This window comes from Vitis riparia, chromosome 7, assembly GCF_004353265.1.
Source record: "Vitis riparia cultivar Riparia Gloire de Montpellier isolate 1030 chromosome 7, EGFV_Vit.rip_1.0, whole genome shotgun sequence".
NCBI classification, from domain to species: Eukaryota; Viridiplantae; Streptophyta; class Magnoliopsida; order Vitales; family Vitaceae; genus Vitis; species Vitis riparia.
Window position 1 is genome coordinate 28,544,433 of NC_048437.1, and position 22,560 is coordinate 28,566,992.

At 37.0% G+C, this 22,560-nt stretch overlaps 2 protein-coding genes across 2 annotated transcripts; one reads left to right on the forward strand and one right to left on the reverse strand.

The window, feature by feature from the left end:
- The first annotated feature begins 495 nt into the window (after positions 1 to 495).
- Positions 496 to 2,145, forward strand: LOC117919223 (BSD domain-containing protein 1). Its single transcript, XM_034836357.1, has one exon. It carries the CDS (start codon positions 578 to 580, stop codon positions 1,925 to 1,927), a length of 1,350 nt encoding a protein of 449 aa, XP_034692248.1. The 5' UTR covers positions 496 to 577; the 3' UTR covers positions 1,928 to 2,145.
- Positions 2,146 to 4,986: 2,841 nt separating this feature from the next.
- On the reverse strand, positions 4,987 to 10,277 carry LOC117918857 (RNA demethylase ALKBH10B-like). The gene is made up of 7 exons (XM_034835805.1): positions 9,587 to 10,277; positions 7,762 to 7,919; positions 7,170 to 7,287; positions 6,740 to 6,835; positions 6,478 to 6,593; positions 6,152 to 6,306; positions 4,987 to 5,905 (listed from the first exon to the last, which is right to left on the reverse strand). Exons 1-7 carry the CDS (start codon positions 10,101 to 10,103, stop codon positions 5,392 to 5,394), a joined length of 1,674 nt encoding a protein of 557 aa, XP_034691696.1. The 5' UTR covers positions 10,104 to 10,277; the 3' UTR covers positions 4,987 to 5,391.
- Positions 10,278 to 22,560: the final 12,283 nt, after the last annotated feature.

The following is a 22,560-nucleotide window of genomic DNA, read 5'->3' on the forward strand; positions in this document are numbered from 1 at the left end:
AATAAATCAAAAAAAAAAAAAAAAAAACACTTTGTTTTCAAAACCCAATTTGGAAGTAACTTCTAAAATGAAAAATATGGCTTGCTTTGCTATAAAGATACTTCATGCACCACCACCTAGATGTTGTTATAGCTTGGTCCACAAGATGCCAATGATTATGATATAATATTTTTTTTTATCTTATTATTAAAAAAATAAAAATAAAATCATGCCATGAATTTTATATTTAAGAAATCCTTTTATTTAAAATAAGGATAATGTTAATAATTTTAAAATTTTAATGAATTTTTTAATTTTAATGAAAATCCTATAATAAGAAGAATAATTTATAAATTAAAATTTTTAAATGAATTTCTTGATCTTTAATATTTATGGTGAAATATGATTTTGAATTTTTTTCTTTTTTTTTATTGGTTCAGATTTGTGAGGGACCATATTGATAGCATAGTCTGGCATGTAGAGGAACATGCTCTCTCTCTCTCGTACTCTTCTCTCTCAAGATTGTTAACTCATTTCTGTTTTCGCAATTTTTCTGAGAAATCCCAATTCTCTCTGATCGAAAACCCTAATTCTTTCCATGGATTTCTTCAAATCCGTTTTTTCAGACGACCCAGATCCTCCAAGATTCGACCCAGATCCGGAATCGCCCAAAAAACCATCCCAAAGCGAAGAAGACGATGCCCCAGATGCGAAACCGGACCCTAACCCTAATCCCAGTGCTGGCGGTGGTTGGAGCTTTGGGGGTTTAATCAAAACCCTAACCACCAAATCCGAATCAGTTATCGAAATATACCGTCGAGATCTCCAGGAATTTGGGACTGGCCTGAAGCATGAAACGGCGGCGTTCCGTGAGGTCGCGAGCCGTGTCGTGAAGGAACTGCCGGCGTCGATCGAGGTCGGCGCGTCTGAATTCGGGAGCTCCGTGTTGAAAGGAACGGCCGAGATCATCTCACATGGTAAGGAAGCTCTTCTAGCAGTTGACACCGATACTGATGAAAATGCCCAGAATCATAGTAATCAGGGTGTGATCTCGAAACCGTTTAGTAGATTTGATGCTCAGGTTCGTGCAATTCAGAATGATGTCAATACATATGTTGAAGAACCTGAGGATTTGGATGATTACAAAAAGTGGAAACTAGAGTTTGTGTTGGATGACAAGGGTGAGGAAATTCAGAATTTGTTAGAAGAAAATGGGGCTATGGAGGGGATTTACAATCGGATTGTTCCAAAAAATGTCGATCAGGAGACATTCTGGTTTCGGTATTTTTACAGGGTTTATAAGCTCAAGCAAGCTGAGGATGTTAGGGCTAGTCTTGTGAAGAGAGCTATTATGAGGGAAGATGAGGAGGAGTTGAGTTGGGATGTTGAGGATGAAGACGAGGATGATGAGACTACCAGAGAGGTGGGTGGGAAGAATTCTGAGAAAATGGAAAAAGAAAATAGAGAATTGGGTAATAAAGATTACGAGAAAATTGTGAAAAAGGAGGAGTCTGTTGAGGAATCAGGAGTCGGGACTTCTGCGGTTTCTCTTGAAAAGGGAGAAAATGAGGTGAAAGTGGATGCTGGAGACAAGGGCATTCTCACTATGAGTAGTGAGAATGTGTCCGTGTCCGATGAGAAAATGCAGTTGGAAGTGAAGAAGGATGAATTAGCAGTGCAGTCTGATGAAAAGGTGGCTTTGGAAAGGAAAGTTGATTCTGGTGAATCTTCGAAAGAAAGCAGTGTTCAAGTTGTAGCAAGCCAAGCACCAGAGGAAGAAGATCTTGGGTGGGATGAGATTGAGGATCTCAGCAGCAGTGATGAAAAGAAAGTGAATCTTGGCAGCCCTGCAAACAGAGATAACGTGCGGAAGCGGCTGAGTGCTGCAGATGAAGAGGAAGACTTGAATTGGGATATTGAAGATGATGATGAACCTGTTAAAGCTTGATGTACATATCAAGTTCATAAATGCTTGAATTCATTGCGTTCCATTCTACTTTCCCCCATAATTTACGTGGTTTGGGATATTGTTTTTCCTTGTTCTTTCGTTTATAAATGCAAATATGTGAATGTAATGCTAGAATTTGAAGGGTTCTTTTCCAACATTGTCAATAACATTTGTGTCCATCCATCAGTTTGAATATTTTAGCTTTCTTGTTTCTCTTCCTTCTATCCTCCTCTCTATTTTTATCATGAGAGATATTGAATTATAGCTTGCAGATCATTTGTAGGGTTGGCCGAGTGTACATACGGTGCACTCCTTTTTGTTGGGTGCTGCTTAATATATTCTCTGATTACCTATGAAAGCAAAAATTTGTAGGGTGAATGGCTGATGGGTTCTGGAAGAAAACCTAACTGTTTTTGAATTGTGGGCTGATTTGGCTGTACATTAGGCTTGCAACTTGTAGCCTGAGGTTTTCTTGACACTTCTTTCACATGTTGTTTTGTGGGGACGATATTCCTTTGCTAGTAGCTATCATTCATGTGTTTTATAAGCATTTTGAGTTGTTGTCACTGTATATTAGGCTTGCAACTTGTAGTTTGGAGTTTCTACTGGTAGACCTTTGACATGTCATTGTTTAGGACAATGTACTTCTGAACATGCATGTTGATCGATTGTATTATATATTTGGCTTGCAACTTGTAGTTTTGAGTGTTTAATGGCAGTTCTTTCCCTTGTTATTAGTTGGAACTTGGAACATTGTACTTCTTTCACAAATCCTAGAAACAGTGCCTATTGCTCACATGTTTGATGTTAGCTAGAAGCAACTTATGCCCAAGTTTCTTCTACTTGTTTTTCTTGATTGTAATTGCGTATTAGGGTTGCAACTTCTACAGTTGAGTTTTGTTGATGATGATCATTTCATTTGCTATCAAATTCCCAGGATATGGTTACTTTGATCAACATGTTCAACATGACTTGGAAGCATATGGTGTCTGATTTTCTACTCCTTTTCCTTTTCCCCTAGGATGCTGCATTGACAGATTATGTTATGTATGTTGAACTTGGTCACTACCACATTTTCTTTTAAATGGTGGAAAGGTTATTCTTGGTGTTGGTAAAATCCATCAAATGCAGTTCTTGATCACAATTCCAAATGTTTGTTTTGTAGGCATGTATTCTGGTGATGATATATATATATATATACAACTTTAACCTTGGGAGAAATTACTGGTGTTTATGCTCTTTTTTCTGGTGGTATCTCATGGCTGTGAGTTGACTTTCATGGATGAAAACATAACTATGAAGCACCTCCCTTAAACCATAAATCATAATCCACCCAGAAAAGAAAAAGGGGAAAGAAAATGATACAAATGAGGGGTATCCCATTTTGTTGTTCTTGGCAATTTTTATGATCTAGTCACACCTCTGGGATGTGGGATATTCTTATTCAGGCCATTGCAAAACTGCAAGCTCATGAACTTATATGCAAATTGGCCGAATGTAAGATCGAAAGCAAACTGGTTTCTATCTCATTTTGTGATAATTTTCAAATCCAAATTTTATAACATCTTTAGGAACATTTGACTTCCAAATAAATAGATTCTATGTTACAAATACTTGTCTTATTTAAACAATCTGATGTTCGATTTACTTTCTTATAAATATGGTGATAATTGTAAATATTTAGATCCTAAGTTAACTTCCAATTATCGTCTATGAATACTTAAAAGCGAAAACAATTTCTCACACCCTCGATCATCCTTACCTAGAAGTTGCCAAAAGGTTTTGGGCAAGCCACTCAATCAGAAAATGGTGCAGCTGGTTTATAGGAATCCCATACTCATAAAGTACACTACAGCTGATCTGGTTCGGATGTCAAACAAAGTAATGGGCATTTGCAATAGGCGCATCCTAGAAAAAGAGAGACCAAAATAAGGAATCTTAACAAGAAAATGCTTCTACCAAGAACCCCTTAAGACTCCAATGATCTCCCTGAATGTAGGGCAACAATGGATGGTCCTATATCTAGATGATAACTTGCAAATTTTTTCAAGGGCTTCTACAAGATGTCATGAAAATTGATACTATCACCTAAAAAACTCTTGCTAATGCAGACAAATTCTTGCAAATTCACAGGCCATTCTCCGGAGAGGGAGGGGAAAAGATGAAGAAGAAGATGGTTGAGTAGAAAAAGAAATAAAAATAAATAAATACCTGCATTTTGGTTAATTGGAGCCCAATCAATATCCCAGAAGGATGAAAGCATTACTCAATGTTTCCATAGGAAACCAGTCCTAAGGTTTGATATCTTTTACCATTACTGTATATTATTTTCCCTCTTGGTTGTGGTCCTATCATGCCTTCTTAGCATTTCATGTAAATTTGGTATGCAGTAAATTGGACCTCCCACATTTAAACACTTTTCAATTAATGCACACACTATTCAACACTAATGGCTGCTGCTTAGAAGCTGACTGATTAACACTCTGATGTAGTCTTCAGAAACCTCTTTTTTACTACCAGAATAGGCGCCACCCCCTTCCTTTACCATCACTGCAAGGTGAGACAGGTTTTTATCTTGGCACAGCCGAAAATGGCATTCCTAATGGTTCTTATGGAATGAAAAGAAACCAATGCAGCTATGATGATGACAGGCATCTATATGAGGCATAGCCAAGAATTATATTCCCCTAGGACACTTCTTATGAACCAAAAAGAAACCTATAGATAATAAGTCTATTGAAACATATGAAGCTCCAAAACACTACAAGGAGATGTCTAGCTATGGCAGATGAAGCAACTGCTATGAAGGAAAGCAGAATGGCAATGGAAGTACTTTATCCATCCTGAAGTTACTTACACATGTGACTCACTTGAGGATGAAGACTTAATGAGGACAGCAAACGCGGTTTTTATTTTAATGACAATCGCATCATCCCATTGTGAATCTTAGTTGAGCGCAAACAAAACAAAGAACAGCTGTGTAGATTGCCATGCGACAGTAACATTGATGAATTGGGTAATAAGTAAAAGAACAAATGGCATATCGTGTAATGTAGAAGTTTCCAAAATATCTACATGACCTAGCGTCATCCATAAAAGCTTAATTCAGGTACCATTTCAGCAAAATATGCAACCAGAAATTTTTGTGTCCTTAAAAGAGATCAATTTAAAAAAACTTTGTAGCCAATACAAAATTCCACCCCCTATTCAGGCTATTCACACTCCCTTAAAACTTTAAAGCTCAATGGTTTCTAGAACCCTAGCATGATTGGCATCCAAGAAAAGGTATAAAAACCAATAAACAGAACCTAGAGTTACTGAAGAAAATAGGAAAAAGGTAAATCATTGAACAGCACCGGAGGTCTTGTGTGTACAAGAAGAGAAGCATCTTCAGAGGAAGAGATCATGAGCAATACCTCTGTTGATTGGTATTGCTTTGGCCTCGGAGCTGCCTTAGAATAAGCTCATACTGCTGTTCCCTCAACGCTGATGCATGGCTCAGAAGTTGGCTCTGCTGCATGTGTATCAACTGTAGAAGGTAATGCAAGAAGCCGGCTTCGTTGAGCACGTGGAGGAAGATGCTTTGCATGTTTTCTTGATTTCACTGCCCAGGGCAAGAAAACACCTGTGCCACTTTGTTGCATCTTTCTGGGGCTCATCACCATAGGGGTTACTGGGGCCAGCATGACGAGTGGAGCACGAACAACTTCCCATTTGGGCATTACATCCATCGTTCCATAACCACTGAAAGCTCCACTTGGCATTGTGTATCCAGTAGGAACACCTGGTTGCCACAGGGTAATGGCTTTTGTCAGGGGGGGGGTTACCTGTGACCGGTCTTTGTTTACTGGTGTTAGTTGGTCTCTGTTGGTTTCTGTCCGAACTCTGAAGAATGTGATGCTGACCCTTTTGTTTGAAGATGGACACATAACATGTCTTGCCATATCAGCACTGTTTCCTCTCATGACTATAAGAGACCTGCAAAGCAATAAGAAATTATGGTTATATGATATACCAACTTATGTGTTAGAGGACTATGCGGAGCTGATGATGGACATTTATTGAAAGAAGAAATGTAAGTGAAAGCTATTTCTAGAATCTCCATTTTTTAGCGTCAACCTCTCATTTAGGTCAAGATATGCAACTTTATAGGTTGTATTTCGATTTCTGTAATCCCAAAAATCATAAATGTGTAAATCAATACAATTTTTTCTTTGAACATACCCTTCCTTCAGTGTAAGCATGAATGGCCCTTTAAAGTTTCCATCATTGTCACTTCCAAGAACACGTCCAAAAGCCATTGTTGATTCAGAGAGGAGAAGAGTAGATATTGGTTGCTCCAAATGAGGTGGCTTCAGAAAAGGTTGTGAATATTCCCCCTGCATAAAAGAAGCATATTGATTTTAGTTCTTTTGTAGAAACAAAATTACCATCCAAAGTTTGGGTTAATAATACAGGCATAAGGATGAGAAATGCCCTTTCCTAAACCATGTTTGAACAAAAAATAAAAGAGAATAGTGAAAATGATGATGCAGCAAAGCTAACTATACCTCATCAAAGAAGTTGATAATGCAATTGTTTGGTTTCTTATACTCTGGTATTAGTTCCCATTGAATCAGGTGATCAATGACATTTTGGAGAAGGGCTGGAATAGGCTCCCCATTACCTATAAAGACAAATATTCCAGTCACAAATCTCCATAGAAGATGCAGGGCAGTGTTATTATTGATAATTGAGGATTCAATCACCGATTTTAGGAAGCACAACATAGAATCTATTAGAACATAGAAATCTTATTGAATTGATGCTTACATCCTTCGCTTATCTGTCCAAAAATTGGAACCCCGAACTGAATCAACTCTCTCTTGTTTCCCTTGATCTGCTTGTTGTATAAGATAAAGGTCTCACCTATATTCATCCAGAGAAGATTCACTTAGATGTTTCCAAGGAAGATTTTGGAACAATTTCAGTAATCATTACTTCACCAAGCAAGCCATTCCATTGCCAACTTATAAGACAATCAGCATGTTAAAAAGTGGCAAGTAATATTGTGAACCCAATTGCAACAAGCAATTGCAGAGAAGCAACAGAAAGTACACCCACAAAGTGCCTCTAATTTTGACAATCATCGTGTTTATGCAAGAAATATGGGATCCGGAAGAGGATCAAAACAGGATTAATGGCTAAATTATGAAAAATTGAACAAATTATAGCAGAAAAATGCTTTAGAATGAGGGCTCACCTGAGAGTTCTCCATTCTGGCCAGCAATACGGAGTTCATCCACAAAATAAGACAGCTTAGCAAGCTCTGGAACAGTGAATACGTTCTCGTACAGCTTTAGCCCTTTCACAACATTCACCTGCCAGTTACAAGCAATAGTCATTTGGTAGTTCGTTTTACAGTCCACCTATGATGATGGTATCCTACCTCTTGCTATGAGCTCTCCCATTCCTTCAACACTTTGGGGCCCCACTTTCAGACACGCACCAGGTGATATAAAATTTCATACTGGCGGTCTTACTCGTGTAAATCAGCTAAAAGAACAATAAAATTGGCCCACAAGCGCCGGTCAAAATTGATGCTGAATCAAACACTGCTAAATGAAACAAAACATCAAACTTTAATCAGCGCCTGCAATTAATTCGCATGATATTTTTCTAACGACATTATGGGTGACACCCATGTAATGAGTTGCGTGACTAGGTTGGGATTCACGCAACCGCCTTGAAATAAAGGGAGAGCCCGTGATAAACTATTGGATATCTATCTATTCCCCGGACTCCATTTTCTTTAAAGAAACAATGTGCTTTAAATTCTGAAAGAAAGAACTCGCCATGTGCCCCTTCACTGGCTCCTTGGCTACGAAACCTTTTGTTAACTTGATCTGCGTTGAACGCCCCCCGCACTCTTCATGGTTACCACAAATCCCAATATTTTCTGACGTAGGCTGGGATTCTGTGCTTTCTGTTGTTGGCTGCACATCTTGAGACCCTGCATTCCAAACAATTGTGTTTAGCAGAAGAGGGATTCATGATCCAAAAATCTTCTCATTCCTAGAAAAAAAATTATAACTAATTTTACTATTCAAAATACTTTCCTTTTGATTTTACTTTTCTCAAACAATTTCCAAGCACCTTCTAGCCCTGTGGAATTGTTTGATGCTCCCTTTAGAAAAAAGAAAGAAAGAAAAGCCCACTACCTAATTACTTTCTAGTTTCTAGCCCCGTGTTAGTGTGCGACAAAAAAAACCAAAAGAGAGACCAAAGCGGAAAGTACGATAGGGTACGGTATCCAGATCTCGGACAACTAACCCTAGTGTCCAAACACCATATCATCATAGTTTTAAATTCCGCTTTTTCTTCTCTTTTTTTTGGGTCACAGTGACACACGCACCCACCCACCCACCAACCAATAGGTATTCCTGATCAGGACCAAAGAGTTGACCCGGCAACTCGGTCCAGTCAATACAGAACTCAAATACAATTGGAATTGGGATCACAGCACAAAGATGTCAAAGCTCCAAACCCACCAGACAAAATCAACAAAAACCAGCTATGACGTTTGATTGCCATCAAACGGTTCAGAATTAGGATTAAATCATCACGCACACATCCCGAGGCATCATCTGCGTAATCGTATTCTCCCGAAACTAACTGTAACACCGGATGCTGCCAACCTTTCTGGACCTCGAAAAACCCAAACCCCACTCAAACCTCGGGAAAATATCAGCCTCGTTGTATTATTTTATTTTGTTTTTTTTATATGTCATCGATTTTTTTCTTTTGAAGAAAGATTAAACTAAATCCGAATTATTGAGAAGTATTCGAACTCTGGAATCTTCAATCTTTTTGGGACCCAAGTTTGAATTATCGGAAGCAAGAACAACGGATCAAAATGGCATATACTGCTAGAAACCAGAAATGTTGAATTCAACAGAAAGAAAATTCAAATTGCTTCAAATTGTTGGAAGGATTTAAGACTCTCACGAGTCTGATAAATGCCAAGTGTTTGCAATCGGCTCTGAATCACGGATCTCAGGAGGAAAAACTTGTGCCGGACTTATTGTCCCTGTTTGGTTGATGAGAAAATTGAGGAGAAAAAGGAAAAAATAAAATAAAATACAAAATTTTATGTTTGGTTTTTATTATTCCTTGCTTCGGAACAATGAAAACACATGTTTTAAATCGCAATCAATTTCCTTCCGTTTTCAGCAACCAAACAAAGTGTGTTCTGAAACAAAATGAATTCCTGCAAAGCAGCTAGGAACCATAGCATTTAGAAAATTGTGAGAAAAAAAAAGGGGGAAAAATAGAAAATAAAATTTTTATGCTTGTTTTTTTTAATATTTCTCCGCTTCGAAACAGTGAAAACACATGTTTAAAATCGCAATCAATTTCCTTCCGTTTTTCTCAGCAACCAAACAAAGCGTGGACTGAAACAAGATGATTACCTGCACAGCTGCGAAGCTTAGCATTTGGAAAATTAAAATCTGAATAACCGCTTTTAGATTAGGCGTCACAAATTCCAAGAACAATCACAAAATTGGCAAAAACGCTACTTTACCAACGGAACTTCTCAATCGCATAAAACGTGAGAAAAAAAAAAAAAAAAAAAACCTTTTGATATCAAACAGAACTTTAAGATTGAAAAGCGCTTACCTGAATCAGTAATGTCACTGTCCGGCGAGTCCTCTTCTTCTACTACCACCTCATCGCCATCAACATTTCCATTACTTTTCATCACTTCCTCATCGGTTCCCTTCTCTTTCTTCCCTTCCAAACAAACCTCCATTGCTTCCTCACTTATTTTCACACCTTCAGCTCCTCCAACGTTCTCCGTCTTCTTGTCAAGAACATTCTGGAGCTCGATCGCCACATCAGCAATCGAGTGGTATTTTTGCATCTGAAGGATCGGGATCCAATTCAAGCGCCTGAGATGAATGGCAGCGAACACCTTCTCGTACTCCGATCCGACGCCGCCTGTCAGCTGAGCCAGGTGGTTGCAGAGTGTGTCGATCATCGCGTTCGCCGCCGCGAATTCCCCTCTGAACCACGCGATAATCGCGTCCTTCGCGAATGACTCTGGCGCCGCCGGAATCTGTACCGGCACAGACACCGGCACCATCCCCTGTCCCATCGGAGCTTTCTCGGACGCCGATACTGGCCCCGCCGGCATCACTGCTTCTCAAATACCACTCACGAAATGCTCCCAACGGTATATCGTAGTCGTACCCAAAATGCTCCCAACGGTATATTGCACAGTTTCTGGAGCTTCAACGGCCGAATATCGGTGAAAATATCGGAATACGAAGAGAGAAATCGGAAGATGAAAGCGAGGGTTGGTTCCGAGTGCGGTGGTTTCCGGAACTATTTATATTTGATTTGCGATGTCCGTACCCATGGAACCCACTTGTCGCCATGGCACCTGACGGACTCCTGACGTGGCAAATTGAACTGAACGTTTGTTGGGTTGGGGAGAATGGTAAGCACCGTGACCATGTGAAAGTACGCATCTGCCCCTAGACCCACCAAAACCGTTGGGTTTTTTTTTGGGGCAAATCTTGCACGTGGAAATTAGTGAGCCGAGGCCATGCAATAATACAAAATAAATTTAAAAAATAAAAAAATAATAAATAAACCATAAAAAGTAACTTTTTAAACCTGCCATAATTAGGCATAATTAATGCCAGTCAACTCCTTAATTTTTACAAGAAAAATAAACCCTCAATAAAATTTAATTAATTATGATGCATTTATTACATGGTAATGTCATTAAAATTTATCTATGAAATGTCATGAAATGACAAATTAAGACATGTAGAATTAATATTCTTACATGATTTGAATCCCTTAAAAATGTTTTCTTTTCTGCCCTATATTACCTTAGGCACAAACTTTAATATATTTAATTTAATTAAATAATTTATAATATCATCTTAATTCAAATTATTAATCATTTTATTTATAAAAATGTGAGTCAAATAAGTAAAAAGTTAATTTAAGTATTTATGATTAAAATTCTTTTTTAGTAATATTTTTCATTAGAAAATTTTTTTAAAAATTATTTAGTATTTAGATATAAATTTATAAAAGTATTTTGATAATATTTTTGGTAATATACTACACAATAAAAATTGATTTTTAGAAAAGATATTTATCAAGTAATTACCTAAATAATTTTAAAAAATTCATGGAATACCCAATTTTGACAAGAAAATGTTTTCATAAGCATTAAAAAATGCTTTTTGAGAAAGGTGTCAACTTTGATTCACATCTTTTTTTTTTTATTTCTAAAATAAAAAATAACATATTGAGAAAATAATTTTTCTTAAATTACTTTTAAAATGGATTAAAAAAAATTATTACAAATAATTTTTAAAGACATTTTATAAATTTTTCTACCTTCATATGATTTTTTATTTTAAAATAAAAATAAAAATAGATGATGATTAATAATAAAAAATTATGATAAGAAGGGTAGGGGCATAAGGGTAATTAAGAGTGACCAAGTTGGCAATGACATGGACGAAGCATAGGATGCCATGTGTGTAGGGGCAATGCACAGTAGGAAAGCGTTGTTAGGTGGTGGGGGCCCACAAAAGGGGAGCCTCTTTCGTTGGCTAGGAGGCGAGGAAGGGAAGGTGTGTGGGACCCACGCTCCACCACAGTGCGTCTGAGGTTGTTGTCGTTGTGGCCACCAAAACCTTCTAATGCGCACATGCCGACGATATTCTTACCACCACCTAAAGAACAAAGACTAAAGAGACGCTCGAAACGACGACGTTTCAGCCGCCGGTTGTTCTCCTCCTTGTTCGGCTCGGCTCTCCACATCTCTTCCCTCAAAAGCTTGGGTTTGTAAAGGGCTTTGGTGTATTTGTTCCCCACAAATTTTGCTCAAAAGTGGAAAAACAAATCTTTCTTTCATTAATGGTCATGGACTCATGGGCTTTCCTATTTATTGCTTTTTTCTTTTTCTTTTTTTCTCATCCTACAAAATATTTTATTTATTTATTTATTTATTTTACAAAATGTGAGGAATTTGTTTATTATACCTTGTTAAAAAAAATTATTTAAAAACTTATTAAAATATACAAGATTATTGATGATAAAAGCATATGATTAGCATTAAAGGCTTATAATTTCTTCAACTAGATTGAAAATGCCCATGGATTCTTCAACATATATGCCTTGAAAAAAAATTAAAAGCCTATATCAATGGCACAAGATGAAAATGGATTTTTATCTATAATTAATCGAATGACTTTTAATTATCGTAATAATTTTTTATTCAGGAAAAGCATAGAGTAACATTCATTTCATATTAAATTTTTTTATAATAAATAAATTTTATAAATTTTATCTTCTAAAGATGTCGAGGGATCAGAATAATAATAATGTTTGCATTATTGCAAGTATAGTTAATTCGAAATCTTGCCTCCTTTATTCCCAAACTACAAGTGTAGGAAGAAGAGAGTGCAATTTAACTTATAAGTTAGATGGATAAGATAATGTTCTGATTTTGGACCCCTAAAGGGAATTACTAATCTCTAAATGATCTACTTATGTGTCCATTTCTCGAAGGATTAATTTTTATTTTTATTTTCTTTTTGGGTATTTGACATCAAAACAAAAGGGAGAAGCATAGGATGCAGTTTGCTTTTGCTTTCCATGAAAATGTGGGTTGGTGTGGGAAAAGAAGGTGAGAAAGGGCTCCTTTTTGTGTGGAGGAACTTGCTTCATTAGGCTTGGAAACTAAGCTTTATTTGATTCTTGGGAGGCATAAAAGAATCAAATGGGGTGTGGGCAAAGCCAAGCTGAGGGAGCCCTCCAAGAATGAAAGAGTGTGGGTGTGTGTGGGGGGCTGGGGGTGGAGGTGGGGGGCTTGATTCCATTTACCTTTATGGCCTAAAAGTCAAGGGTAAACATGAGAGGTCCATGTTAAAAGTACCCCCCAATTTGGATTGAGACCATCCCATGTCTTCCACCCACAAACCCTGGTAGGAGGTCAAATTTGCATCACCCCCATTCACTTACCCACATTTTCTTTTTCAATTTTTTTTTCTTTTTTTTTTTTGGGTTTTCCATAATGGGAAATTTTCCCACATCAATTCAATTTTGACCAATTAATTTCTTTGTCCATTAGGCATTTTTGTTTTCCATAATGGGAAATTTACCCCATGATAATTAAGGCAAAACATGTTGATTGTTTGACTGTCTAGAAGGTTTAAATCCAACAACCTTCATTTATTGTACATCATGAATAGTATTTAAGTGATATTTTTATTTACTTGAGGTTTGGATTTATCTAAATTTTGTATAGAGGTAGAATTCAAATTTTAGATACAAGATTTATTATTCTTTAAAATATCTTAATTTTAGATTTGAAATAAAATAAATAAATAAATAAATAATGTCTTAGATGGTGTTTATTTTTTTTACTGAATAGAAAAAGCTAAAAATACCATCTAAGTTTTGATATTAACCATCCAAATAGAAATATCTTAATAATTTTTAATTGATTTCCCAACTTAATAGTAGTTGAAAGCTTGATATGTGTCAAAAATAATAAATAAAAATTATAGTATTGTTGTTTTAGTATGATTTGATCAAAGTCATGTCAACTAAATAAAAATTCACACATTTGTACAATTTCTTAAAGAAATACCAAATTTAGACTTATTTGATAATTGTTTTTGAAAAAAAATTCTGAAAAATAGTTTTTAAAAATGATTTTTAAAAATTGTTTTTTAATATTTTGTAAAATAAAAATTTATTTGAAAACGTAAAATGTTTTTAACATATATATTTTTAAAATAATTTTTATATCTAATATTTTATTTTTAATCATTCTGTAATTATTTTTAAAATAGTTTTAAACAAACAAGTTAAAATAATAAAAAACAATTTAAAAATATTATTTGAAAATATTTTATTTTATATTATTAAGAATTAAACCTAAAAGGTTTTCATAATTTTAAAATACACTTATAAGATTAATAGGAATCTAAGAATTTTATCTTATATCTTATATGGGATATCGCATGAAACTCGTTTTAATGAAAATTAAAAAAAAAAGAATAAAAAGAAGGGAGGTTAAATTTAAAAAAAAAATATTAAAATTTTGGAAGGTTCATATGCAGGTTGTGAAAAGGACATATGAAAGTAATAATATTTTTGAAAATATAAATGAGGATGGATGGTGGGCATGAATCACATCTTTCACCGTTTATATTTCATGGTCTGAATCCCAAAGATGGTTACAGTTATCAAGAATCTTGCCAAAACTACTGTACAAACAATATAATAGACTCTCTCTCTCTTTCTCTCCCTCTCTCTCTCTCTCTCTCTCTCTCTCTCTCTCTCATACTTTTAATGTGCTTGTGCCCACCTTTTCTCTCTTTACTTGGACGGTGGAGACTCCTCCACACACCTCATCAAAAGAACCTTCAACCATCCAAATTCACTACCCACATGCCCTTTTTCTTTCTTTAATGTGTTGATGATGCAAACTTTAGTGAAATTGTTGATAGTGAAGTATGGGGGGTTTATTGTTTAATATTTCCAAAACCATAACAAAAGTGATATCTCATTTGTTTGTAGCTTGAAAATTGTATTTGTATTTTATTCCTTTATTTTTTTATATTTATTAATATATACTAAAGTTTAGTAAAATACCGAATCGATATCATAGAATTTTCCATAAAATATAATTTATATTAATTCATTTCTACTCATAAACCCTAAGTAAAATTTAAGGCTAATGACCCACTTTTTGGGATGGAGCTACTAGAAGGGCTTTTGGGTGACTTCATTGATGTCAAGGGGTTTTAGTTGGAATGGGGTTTTTCCTTTTTCTTTTCTTTCTTTTTTTTCAATAAATGTAAAGATGGGGTGTGATGTAGACTCCATTTGGGGTTGTGGGGTTGGGAGGTTATTTCATTCATTGAAGTCTTTTTTTGGATTCATTCATATCACCACCAAAGAGATAGAGGAAGTTAGGTTTGTGTGGATGGAGAGGAGAGTCATGAGGTTTGGCTTCAAAATGACTTCACTTTTTGAACACTTTTTTGGTTGAGAGATATGGTCAAGCAGGGGGTTTAGTCTCTTCCCCATTTGTTATGGAATCTCCTCCCTCAAATGGGAAACCATTGCTTTGGAATTTGTTTGTGAAACAGACCCATCTCTTTCAACTCTATGTAGGAAAAATGTTTTCTCCCCCAAAATCTCTCTCCATACCTTTTCATGTTAAGGTGTCCATCTTAATAAAAATCAATAACACCCTTCATGCCTCTTCATACCTTTTCATATTAGACGTCTGTCGAAGATGTAAATTGAAAATTATATTACTCAACTTTATATATACATAAACCCAAGCCTCAAAAAGGTTCAAATCATTAAAACTTGTACGTCATAAACATTATCAATTCAAACATCTCGATTAAGTCAAAAAAAAAATTAAGACACAATGAAAATAGATATAAAAGTTGGTTGACTTTAAGGAAAATAAGCTGAATAAAGCTCACCCCCATGGAAAAATTAATAGGAAGAGTCTTCTTTAACAACATCATGGGCCATTTGAATACAACCCTTCCACCACTTAAACCTCTGGCAACTACATTAGTCCATCTCCAAATTGAATTATCTGCAGCATTCTTTTCTAATTTGACATTGAATTTTATAAGCCTTTTGTTTAAATTATATATAAAAAAAATTGTGATGGCGAAACTGGCACGCCGATGACCATGCAGCTTGATGATTGGTGGAAACATGGCTTGACCTTTGCTTAAAAAAACTAAAATTTGTGAAGATTCAACTCATTAGAATAATACATACATAGATGAAGCATGCCTACAAGGGAACATGGTTTGAGGTTAAACTACTATTTAAAGGGTGACCCTAAATTTTTCAGGTTATGTGTCATATATAATGTATGAGTACCCACATTAGATTCTAAGCTCCCCAACCTCCCTTGCTCTTCTCCAAAGACTTGAATCATCTTAGTTAAAATTTTAGGCACTTGGCATTTATTAATTATTAGTACCATTTCAATAATAATGTAGTGCATTTAAATATATGTACCAAGTGGAAGAGAATGTGGAGACTGCATACCAACAAGACACTATTATAATGGAACTGTTTGAAGATTTGATATCAGAAGATGCATTCATAAGTCTGCTTAGCCCTTCAACAATTCTAAAGGCTAACTTGTAAGAATATGGTACTTTGTTTTGTTGAGAATTGGTGGGAAAATATTAAGGAAAATTTGGATTCTTTTTTTTTTTTTCTTTTCATATCAGCAATCAAAGGGAGTACTAATGTGGTTTGAAGATTGTTTTCTATCGTTTAGAGTCGGGTTTTTGATAAAACAGTGATGGGGAAATTAGTCCTTGGCAATGGACCACAGTTAGGGAAATGATGGAGGGGGAAAGAGCCAAGAAAATGAGTGGTTTGGACTTTGTTGGTGTCTGAGTGCCAGAACAATAACCAGCTGTTCTTGTCCCATAAGGAATTAATTATGGCATATTGACTTGGCTCATGGCCTAATTTTCTGAAACGTAGGGTATGCGACGAATAATCTGATCCCAGAAGTATTTCACAAGGTCTTAGAATCATCAAAGATGAAATGGGGTAGCACAAAAGATAAGCACAAGGACATAGGCTAATGGGGCTCGACTTCCAGTTATGTTTGCAAGGAAATGGTGTTGAATGTATAAGCGTTGGGCCTCAGTGGGCATCCACAAACTGGGGCAAGGGCCATGACTCATGACTAATAATATTTTATATCAGAACAGAAGTCAGAAAATAATGCATGATGCCCTGAGGGTGGGGTAGTGGGAAGGGCAGAAATGTGAACTTAGGGTTCCCATGCTGACCCCCCCAACCTTCCAATGGGGCTAGAAGTTGAGCCTCATATGGCGTTTAACAGACAAAAAGAAATAAGGCACTACCCCACCAAAGAGTCACCTTCATGGCATGGCCCCTCAACAATTTTCTTTCTTCACGTGTGTGAAGGTTAGTTTTTTCATTATAAAAACATGTCACCATACAAAATTCTCAGTCCCATCTTTGAACTATCAGCAGACAGCAGCCACCTCAATCATAAGGAGTATCTGCATTTTGACTAGAGGAGGGCTCACCATCCATTCCTGCAGTCATTTTCCTGAGAAACTTCAGTACAATGGCAAATAGATTAGAAACTCTCTTGACTGCTATTTTGCAACTACTAATTCCATGCAAAATTTCCAATCAGAGACCAGCAACTCCACCCCCAACTAACAAAGAAAGGTAGATGGCAAGTGAAATTTGGATTATTCAGATCGATCTGTGGATGATTTATATGGATACTCTGGATTCAGATTGATAGGTCAATCATCAAACAGTTCACCAGTTTAGGAGCATACACAAGTCCAATGATAATGTATTATTGAAGGCCAATTCTAAAGAATATGGCAAATACAAGTAAAGGTTATAAATGCGCACACAACCATGAGGACCCAACACTCTTGGAAACTACCAAGATCAAGCCATTATTCACCCAAACCCTTGTCCCAACTCTTGAGAAAACTCTACTTTATTCTAGTCTTATACTTCCATTGTAGCTCATGCGCTTCATTTTTTAAAGGAGGCACTCTTCCCACCCCCAACATTTGATGTAGTCTTTGCCTTCATCTTAGTATTAGAACTATCTGCTTCCAGATTGCTCTTTCCAACATCTGATGTAGTTCTGATTTTAATCGTTGTACGTTTGATATAATCAGAACTCCTCTGATCAATGTTATGGTGTCCAGTCATATTACCTTCTTCCTTCTGTCCCTGCTCAACAACCGGCTTTGGTTGTAACTCCACCTGGGGCTTTGGTTTATCTTGCAATGAAACTTGGGGTGCTGCAGCTTCAACTTTTGTTTTAGTCTTGTTTGATGTTGGCATCTCTACTCCAGGCTTGAGTTTCTCCTGCACTGAGACATGTACTTCAAGTTCAGTTTTCTGAGCAACATTGGCTACTTGAGGATTACCTGGCCATGGAGTTAGCTTTTCAAGTCGAGCCATATCTGCCTTGGACTTGAGTTTCTCCAGTGCTGATTCAGTATGTGGTTTAGCTTTGGCTGCCTGGCCAGCCATCTCTGAAGCAATTATGGCGAGTGGGAAATTCTTTTCCTGTCCAGCCATCTCTACCTTAGACTTCTTTTTCTCATCTGCAGGCACAAACATGATGGGGATTACTTCAGCTGCTTCCCCATTTTCAGGACCAGGATGGGATTTTGCAGATGGACCAGATATGGATATAGGAAGTGGACTTTCTGTAGAGATGCCAGGCTTGGGAGGTTGAAGCTGGAGAGAAATAAGGGCTTTTGCAGAAGGATCATACTTGGGAAGTTTGCTTGTTGCAGGGATGTTAGACCTGGGAGTTTGAGACCTGAGTGAAACACGGCGCATTGCTCTCAATGCAGTAGTGCCAGTGATGGCCTCAAAAATTTTTTTGCATGGGCCAGTAAGATCACTGCTGCTTGGATTATGTGCCATGGAAGAGGGAATGAGGAAGTTTGTTATAAGTTTTGGCTCAGGTTGAAATGAGACTAAGCAGGCCTGTGTGGTTCAAGTGAGTCAAGAGGGTAGAAGGTGTTTATCATATAGGGAAGAATGATGCTTTGTTCTCGTGTTCCTCGTGGGGAAAACCAGCAGCGGAGGTTGGAAATGAAGGAAGGAACTTCTAAGATTCTTGATCTTTACTAATAAGAAAGCTCTCTGTTCTTTCCAAGTAATAATAATGTAATGGTTTGGGATCAAATTCTCACTTTTCTTGCCCCTCTTTTTCCTTGGGCTTTGAATAAAAATATTTCACGACAAATCATTTCATGGTCTAGCTATTTTACAGACTGATTGCTTTGTTTCAGAAAGAAACCGACAAAACTACAGGAGATGCCTTGATCAACATCAAGATAGGGGTACCAGATTCCACGTCAAAACTCAACAAAAGAGGAATTGTACTGTTTGATTTAGTGACTAAAATTCAAGGATTCTGGGAGGAAGCTTGTTGGACTTGCATATCTCTTGTGACAGAAAACCGAATCTGAGGAAAACTTGGGGTCCTGCCAAAACTGGAACTTGTTCATACATGACCCTACTAGACTGTAAAGATGAATATCTTAATGGTTGAGTTCTTGTGTGAATGTTAGAAATCTAATGTATGGAAAGAATAAACCTTCTGATATAAGAAAAGAATAAACCTTGGTTCTTCCACATTTCGGATACTTCAAACTTTTAAATACCTGGTGGTATTGTGCAGAAAAATTTGAATCCTCCAACAGTTACAGCATATTTGAATCCAAAACTGAAGCACCCTCAGATTTTCTTGTACTCTTGCCTTTGAAACTAGAGGCCAAGAACGGTTCCATGCTTAACCTGCACTTGGATAGTTGGGTTTGGAGCTTGTAAAGAACAAAACCATTGGCCTAAACTATCCCCAGTGACTTTTTCATAGCAGAAATGATGGTTTTCTCACAGAATCTGCATATAGGCTTCTGGTAGACACAAATATTTACGACTAATGGAAAAAAAAAAAAAAAGGGAGAAAACCAAGAAAAAGAAATTTGTTTAGGATTAATCCACAGGGTAATTGCATTATGAAGATTCTTGAACAGAGGAAATCAGATGGGAAACTTGCATACATGTAGAACTTTTGTGTTCCACATATGACCGTCCCTGAAAACCATAAAAAGTATGACATTTGCTCACTTCAAATTCTGAAAAGTCATGAAATAAACTAAACCAGCAATTTGTCCCTATCTCATCACAACGAAATCAACCAAACTAGATGATGATACTACCATCCCATTTGTTCAGATCATGAAAGGTTATGAGTTGGGACTAATTTCAACAGACAGACATATAGCATACAAGATGTTCTACAACCATCAAATGAGGGGTTGGATAACGATACAAGTGCATACAGAGTGAAGTGAGCCAATTCTCTGATTCTCACAGCCACCAGAAAGAAAAATGAAGAGACAGGAAAGGCTATTAAGTCCACCATTTAACAGTACCAAAACAATCTGAGGTTGTTCTTGGAAGTAGTTATGAGACGAAACTGGCTTTCTATTCTTGCTCTAGGCAGATTGCAGACAGAGCAGGCACTAGTCTGGCAGCTCGAAGAACCCTTCATTGACAAGAGTTCTTTAAAATCCGTTTGTTTCAACAGAATATGCAAGCAAGGAAAGTGAGTTCATCACTGCTTTTGACAAGAGGAGTTTGTAACACACTGTTGGTATTTTCATCATATAAAATGAGGTAGAAATCTGCCTTATCCCAAAATACAGATTCCAGGGAACCAATAGTTTCTATAAATAAGAAACAAAGCTGGTCCTCTTCCTTGATTAAGAGTATATTTCATATTCATCTTTTGCTAGAAACCGAATAATGACATATGCTTCGAAAAAATCATGTTAAACCCTACTTTTCTCTAGCAAAGCACAGCCTTCAAAACTCCAAAAAAATCATTTCAGAATCTATCTTTCTTTGTTATTGTCCAAAGATGCATATGAAATATGGTCCAGTACAGATGATAGAAAGGACCACTTTGGGGTACAGCCCTTATAAAACATCTCATAGAAAACACTTGTATTATGCCACCTATGTTTCTAATCTTAGTATTGAACCATAAATTAGAGAAACAAATATAGAAGATATGCAAAAGGGGGTCTTAAAATGACAACAAACCGAAGACCAAATTTATTCAAACTTATAAATACATACACAATTTCATATGATAATGAAATAGGTAAGACAAATTCCAAAGAATATGGCAAAGACACTTAAAATTATACAATCATACACACTATGATGACCCACTCTTGCAAACTACCAAGATCACAACCATTATTCATCCAAATCTTGTATACCAACTGTTGAGACAATGCCATTCATTCTGGCCTCATACTTTCACTGTGGCCTCGTGCTCTTTCATTTTTTAAAGGAGAAGCTCTTTCCACCACCAACATTTGATGAAGTCTTTATCTTAATCTTAGCACTATCTGGCCCTGAACTGTTCTTTCCAACATCTGATGTAGCTCTCATTTTGATCTTGGTATTTTTAATAAATTCAGCAAACCGATCACCACTGTTTGGTACAGTTTTGTTACCTTGTTCCATTGAATTGTCTCTTGTGACAACTTTCTGTTGTCCCTGATCTAGAAGCGGCTTTGCTCGTGAAACTGTCTCCACCTTGGGCACAGGCTTCACTTGGTTTGAAATATGGGGTCCTTTGGTTTCAACTTTTGGTGTAGCCTTGGCTCCTTGTCTATTGCTCTGCTCGGTAATTACCTTACTTGGTGTTGGCATCTCTGCTCCAGGCTTGGGTTTCTCCTGGGATGGTGTCACTTCACTATTTTGTGTAGCTTTCACTGCCTGCCCAGCAACTTTCTTTTCCTGTTCAGCCATCTCTCCCTTGGGCTTGGCTGTGACATTCACCACCAGCTTCTCTTTCTCGTTTGGAGTGGGATGAACTGTAGACTCAAAGATGATGGGGACTGCTGAATTGGGTGGCTGCAGAGCAATCGGTTTGGTTTTTGGATGGACTTTTGGAGCTGCAGGATCAGCTGCAGGAGGTGGTCTTGCTGGAGCCCTCTCAGGCATGGGAGATTGAGGCCGGTATGAGAGACGACGCATTGATCTGAAAGCAGGGGTAATATTGAGTGCCTGGAAAATTTTCTCACAAGGGCCAGTGGGCATGTTGCTGACTCTCTGCTGTTCCATCAATCCGTGAAGAGCAAATGAGCAACTCTGCTATAAAGTTTGAAGGAATGCAAAAGGGTGAAACTGAGGGTGGAATGAGTCTACAATACAAGGGCCTCTCATTTATCCATGTATATATACAAGAAGAATGATGCTTGTCCTCACTATTCCTCGTGTCAACCAACTGCAAAGCTTGGAAACTAAGTAAAGGTATTTTTAAGATTCCTAATGTCTGATAGTATGAAAGCTCTACCATTTTCCACAAATAAAGGTCTGGGATCATATTCTCACTTTTCCTACTTTTTCTCTAAAATATTGAAGAAATAGGCCTAAGGAAGCAGAAGAGATTAAGGGGGGAAATTAGTCATTCAATACTTTATAGCTGTTCTACATAATCTACACAACACTGACAACTTTGTATCAAATGGATGGAAGGATCGAGAGATGACTTAGGACGAATGAACATCTAGGTGGGCAGTGGATTCCCAATGAGTTTCAAAATCCAGCAGATGATAAGGAGTGTGAGTAGCTGTAAGAATCTCTTGTACTGCTGATTTAGCAGCATGCTTTTTGACTTGGGAGCATGGCACTCTGCCGAATTCGGGTTCTTGCCGAACAGAAAGTGCAACTTTTTCACATACGAAGTTGTGTCTGATATAGAAAGAGAAATGCCTTCCATCTCTTTTCCATGAGAACCCAGATGCGACTGGACTCGGTCTCAAAACTGTTCCTGAAAATGGATTCTTCTATTCCAATGTTCATTCACATTGTGTAATGGTGATAGGGGGATGATGGTTTTCCCAATATCTGCATCTATGTTTCAGTGAAATGTTTTCAGGAGTATATAGTAGTTAGACAGGTTGTAAGAAATCATGGCCGCCATGACAGGCAAGATGAAATATTTT